Raw genomic sequence first — 6000 nt, 5'->3', positions numbered from 1 at the left:
ACTGCAGCTTTACCACTCTGCGCCACAGAGCTCTTAAAAGTAAAGGTAGTCCCCTGTGTAAGCACCAGTCGTTTTCGACTCTGGGGTGACATTGCTTTCACAATGTTTTCACGGCAGACTTTTTGCGGGGTGGTTTGCCATTGCCTTCCCCAGTCATCTACACTTTCCCCCCCAGCAAGCTGGGAACTCATTTTACCAACCTTGGAAGGATGGAAGGCTGAGTCAACCTGGAGCTGGCTACCTGAAACCAGCTTCCGCCGGGATCTAACTCAGGTCATGAGCTCAGACTGCAGAACTGCAGCTTTACCACTCTGCGCCACTCTGCCAAAACCAGACAGAAACCTTTCGGATCTGATCCAGGAGCCTTACCCGTGTCGTAATGCCAGCCTGACAAAACCCTTCCGGTTCTTCAGAGTCACAGAGTTTTTGCCTGGGACACAGTTGAGAGATTCGGCGGCCCCACCAACTACGATCACAACGGCATTCCCGGTGCCCTTTTTGGAAAGGATGTAGTCTATGCTGTCGCGGTTCACGGGGCAGATACCTGAGCATTCAGAAGAGAGAGAGAGAGAGAGAGAGCATTAAAAAAATGGAACCAAATGGACTTTGCAAACTCCCAATGGGAAAATATAGCCTCTTTTGTGGAGAAAACAGGAAAAAAAAACCAGGGTTAAGCTGTTAGCAGGAATGCCCTTGCCACTTCACCCCGAGTTCAAGAGAGCAGCATCCGTCCCGTGATTCTGGCCAGAAACGGCTCAGAATTCAGCATCCTGAGAATTTCCGCTTTTATCGCTGGGGAAGGAAAGAGGACAGCCAGGGGAAACAATGGGAAATTCCCGCCCCCCACCCCCCCAAAAAAATCCTCCTTAAACGAGCAAAATGCAGATGGCAAAATTTAGGTCAGAACTTGAGCTCCTTTAGCTTCGCATTCTGATTTTAAAATACCGCATGGTGGCACAACTCAAGGCTGTGGCACTGGCTGTTAGCTGTGGCTATCAGATTTATCTGGACCTGTCTGACCCATCCTTCCAAGAGCTCCTGTTTTAGGCAGAGGAAGAAGACCACCGTAGATTTATACCCCACTCTTCTCTCAGAATCAGAGTCTCAGAGCGACTTACAATCTCCTTTATCTTCTTTCCCCCACAACAGACACCCTGTGAGGTAGGTGGGGCTGAGAGAGATCCCCCAGAAGCTGCCTTTTCAAGGACAACTCCTACCGGAACTATGGCTGACCCAAGGCCATTCCAGCAGCTGCAAGTGGAGGAGTGGGGAATCAAACCGGGTGCTCCCAGATAAGAGAGCTCTGGCTGACCCAAGGCCATTCCAGCAGCTGCAAGTGGAGGAGTGGGGTATCGAACCCGGTTCTCCCAGATAAGAGTCCACGCACTTAACCACTACACCAAACTGGCTCTCCGAGAACTGCTCTTGAGCAGAACAGCTCTGAGAGAACTTGTGACTGACTCATGGTCACTCCAGCAGCTGCAAGTGGAGGAGTGGGGAATCAAACCCGGTTCTCTCTGATAAGAGTCCACGCACTTAACCACTACACCAAACACAACAACCCTGTGTGGTTTGGTTAACCCAAGAGAAAGGCTCACCCCCATAACGAAAGGGGGATAAGGACCTCTATATTCAGAGGCGGTAAACCTCTGAATACCAGCACCAGGAGGCAACATCAGGGGAAGGCCATAGTCTCTGTGACCTGTTATTGGCCCTCCAAAGGGACTGGCTGGCCACAGTGGGAGACGGGATCCTGGACTACATAGACCCTCCCTGGTCTGATCCAGCAGGGCTCTTCTGATGTTCTTAGGGAGGCCTCAGCCTCTCTGCCCTGTCGTTGGCCCTCCAGAGGAACTTGTTGGCCACTGTGTGACAGGAGCTGGACTAGATGTACCACTGGTCTGATCTAGCAGGGCTCTTCTGAGGTTCTTCTCAGGGGAAGGCCTCAGCCTCTCTGCCCTGTTGTTGGCCCTCCGGAGGAACTGGCTGGCCACTGTGTGAGACAGGTGGCTGGACTAGAGGGACCCTCCCTGGTCTGATCCAGCAGGGCTCTTCTGAGGTTCTTCTCAGGGGAAGGCCTCAGCCTCTCTGCCCTGTTGTTGGTCCTTCAGAGGAACTGGTTGGCCCCTGTGTGAGACAGAAAGCTGGACTAGATGGACCTTCACTGGTCTGATCCAGCAGGGCTCTTCTTATGTTCTTAGGAAGGCCTCGGCCTCTCTGCCCTGTCATTGGCCCTCCTGAGGGACTGGTTGGCCACTGTGTGAGACAGGAGGCTGGACTAGATGGACCCTCACTGGTCTGATCCAGCAGAGCTCTTCTGATGTTCTTAGGAAGGCCTCAGCCTCTCTGCCCTGTCGTTGGCCCTCCCGAGGAACTGGTTGGCCACTGTGTGACAGGAGCTGTACTAGATGGACCACTGGTCTGATCTAGCAGGGTTCTGAGGTTCTTCTCAGGGGAAGGCCTCAGCCTCTCTGCCCTGTTGCTGGCCCTCCAGAGGAACTGGCTGGCCACTGTGTGAGACAGGTGGCTGGACTAGAGGGACCCTCCCTGGTCTGATCCGGCAGGGCTCTTCTGAGGTTCTTCTCAGGGGAAGGCCTCAGCCTCTCTGCCCTGTTGTTGGCCCTCCAGAGGAACTGGCTGGCCACTGCGTGAGGCAGGAGGCTGGACTGGATGGGCCCTCCCTGGTCTGATCCAGCAGGGCTCTTCTGATGTTCTTAGGAAGGCCTCGGCCTCTCTGCCCTGTCGTTGGCCCTCCCGAGGGACTGGTTGGCCCCTGTGTGAGGCAGGAGGCTGGACTGGATGGGCCCTCCCTGGTCTGATCCAGCAGGGCTCTTCTTTGGCTCTTACGCCCTCTTTTGGCCATCCATAGGAACTGGCTGACCACTATGTGAAATTAGACAGACCTCTGCTCTGATCCAGCAGAGCCGTTCTGATGTTTTTATCGGGGAAGGCCCTCATCCTCCATGCCCTCCTGTTGGCCCTCTGGAGAAACATGTTGGCCTCTGTTTGAGACAGGATGCTGGACTAGATGGACCCTCACTGGTCTGATCTGGCAGAGCTCTTCTGATGTTCTCATGAACTGAAAAGTCCCATATTAGTCCAAGGCACTATCTGCAACGGGGCACTGGATTCCATGCTGTGGTCATTGAATCCAACGGGGCATTGGATTCCATGACCACCTGGCCATGAATGCCAGGGAGGGGCCGTGGCTCAGTGGAAGGGCTTCTGCTTGGGAAGCAGAAGGTCCCAGGTTCAGTCCCCGGCACCTCCAGTTAAAAGGACCAGGCAGTAGGTGATGGGAAAGACCTCAGTCTGAGACCCTGGAGAGACGTACAGTGGGGCTGTAGCTCAGTGGCAGAGCATCTGCTTGGGAAGCAGAAGGTCCCAGGTTCAGTCCCCGACATCTTCAGTTAAAAGGACCAGGCAGTAGGCGATGGGAAAGACCTCAGTCTGAGACCCTGGAGAGACATACAGTGGGGCTGTAGCTCAGTGGCAGAGCATCTGCTTGGGAAGCAGAAGGTCCCAGGTTCAGTCCCCGACATCTTCAGTTAAAAGGACCAGGCAGTAGGCGATGGGAAAGACCTCAGCCTGAGACCCTGGAGAGACATACAGTGGGGCTGTAGCTCAGTGGCAGAGTATCTGCTTGGTAAGTGGAAGGTCCCAGGTTCAATCCCCGACATCTTCAGTTAAAAGGACCAGGCAGTAGGCGATGGGAAAGACCTCAGCCTGAGACCCTGGAGAGACATACAGTGGGGCTGCAGCTCAGTGGCAAAGCATCTGCTTGGAAAGCAGAAGGTCCCAGGTTCAATCCCCAGCATCTCCAACTACAAAGGGTCCAGGCAGTAGGTGCTAGGAAAGACCTCTGCCTGAGACCCTGCTGCCAATTAGAGTTGACAATACTGACCGCGGTGAACTGATTTGACATAAGCTAGCTTTGTACGTGTTCAACGCTGGGCTTTTACCAGCTTCGCACCAAGAGCCGTCGAGAGATTTTGGCAGCTGCTGCAACTTCTCAGCTGCTTTCTCCTTAGCCTCCAAGGCCGCCTTCCAAGCGGGCTAATCGGCTTACCCAAAGGAGGGCCAGATTCACAAACAGGGAGAGAAATGAGACCAGATGGCGCCTTTCCCATTCGAACACCCAAAAAGCCCGGGCTGCGATCGGTTGTTTTTTCACACCAGAGATCCCTTCCTTCCTTGGCAGTGCCAGATCAAACCCCGTGGAGGCCTCGAGGCAGTCAAAATCTCAGGGCCCCCCTTGCAAATCATCTCTGAGTTGGAGGGTCCTGAAGGCCCCTTTGACAAAGCCGCAGGGGAGAGGCAGAGAAAGGCAAACTTGGCGACGACGCCGGCAGCAGCCGCACCAGGCAAGTCGGGCAAAGAGCGGCTCAGTTGCTGGCTGTGTGTGCCGGCTGGGAGGGCTGCAAATGGGGGGGGGGGGGAAGCTGGCCCAGGGTGTGGGGGCCCATAGGTTAGTGCCTAGTTGGCCTAACGGTTAATCCGGCCCTGTCCCTTGGGCAGACTAACACGACACTGCGGGACCTTTTCTGCTGAAGGCGGGGAGAGAGAGTAAAAGGTCGCACAGACGGCTCTCTAATCCCGGCCGGGGTCCTTCCGGGTCCCTTTCTGTCAGCTGCAGAGAGCCCCAGACTGAACGGCTAAGCTGTTCGGCCAGCAAAGCAGGGCTCGGAAGGTAAGCCCCACTTCAGCTGAGATCACGTGACCACCTGCCAGGACACCTTGCCCTATAAAAGCGTCTACCCAGGCATGAACCGGCCCTTTAAATGTTGAGATTCTCTAAAGCAGGGGTCATTTAATAGAAAAAGAGGTGCCGGAGCTCACTGAACACATATATATGAATGTATGAAGCTGCCTTCTACTGAATCAGACCCTCCGTCCATCAAAGTCAGTCTTGTCTACTCAGACTGGCAGCAGCTCTCTAGGGTCTCAAGCTGAGGTTTTTCATGCCTATTTTCCTGGACCCTTTTTTAGTGGAGATGCCGGGGATTGAACCTGGGACCTTCTGCTTACCAAGCAGATGCTCTACCACTGAGCCACAGCCCCATTCATGGCTCTCCAGGGTCTCCAGCTGAAGCTTTTCACGCCTACTTGCCTGGACCCTTTTGAGTTGGAGATGCCGGGGATTGAACCTGGGACCTTCTGCTTCCCAAGCTGATGCTCTACCACTGAGCCACAGCCCCATTCATGGCTCTCCAGGGTCTCCAGCTGAGGCTTTTCACGCCTACTTGCCTGGACCCTTTTTAGTTGGAGATTCCGGGGATTGAACCTGGGACCTTCTGCTTACCAAGCAGATGCTCTACCACTGAGCCACAGCCCCATTCATGGCTCTCCAGGGTCTCCAGCTGAGGTTCTTCACGCCTCATCCAGGTCAGCAGACCAAACGTAACCAGTTGTGGATAGCGGGTGATGATTTTCTTATATCTGATGAGTCATATATCTTCAGATGTATTAAACTGAGATTGTAAGAGTTGGAGGAAACAAAACTGTGCCCAACGGACCCTTCTGTCTGCTCTCCAGCATCCTTAGGGCTCAATGGTTTTTTGTGGCAGAATGCCTCATTATCTATCAGACTTCACCATCCCAAGTCATCGCAGGGCATTTATGTTGGCTAATTAAATGCGTTTCCCTCCAAATTTTACAAGGGAGATATCATCGAATCTCTTTATGTGATAGACTCTGTTCCTGTGGAGTGAATATTCCCAACTCAATTCAGCATATATTGCTTGATTGTTCCATATATCATAATCTCTGTAAAGATCTATTTTGCAAGCCTTCCTTCTCCCCAGATCTGTCTATTCTGCCACCCTGTCATTAGTGACTGAATGATACAGAGTGGGAGGTTAGCGAGGCTGTGGCAAAATTTTTGGCAGACATCCTTAAATTTAAATCTGACCATGTATGAATGCATTTATAATCGCGGTTTCTTTTCAATTTTTATCTCCAATGTTTAAATATTTTTTTTCTGTGTATTCTCATTTGCAA

The 6000-nt window shown here is 53.0% G+C and overlaps 1 protein-coding gene across 1 annotated transcript in view; it reads right to left on the bottom strand.

The window, feature by feature from the left end:
• Positions 1–365: 365 nt before the first annotated feature.
• LOC132569160 (diacylglycerol O-acyltransferase 2-like) overlaps positions 366–6000 on the bottom strand; it is a 32484-nt gene continuing 26849 nt past the window's right edge. Inside the window, exon 6 of the mRNA XM_060235347.1 lies at positions 366–544. Within this exon, the coding sequence (XP_060091330.1) occupies positions 366–544 (179 nt within the window). The remainder of the gene's footprint in view (positions 545–6000) is intronic.

This window comes from Heteronotia binoei, chromosome 3, assembly GCF_032191835.1.
Source record: "Heteronotia binoei isolate CCM8104 ecotype False Entrance Well chromosome 3, APGP_CSIRO_Hbin_v1, whole genome shotgun sequence".
NCBI lineage: Eukaryota > Metazoa > Chordata > Lepidosauria > Squamata > Gekkonidae > Heteronotia > Heteronotia binoei.
This window is presented reverse-complemented; position numbering and strand designations above follow the sequence as displayed.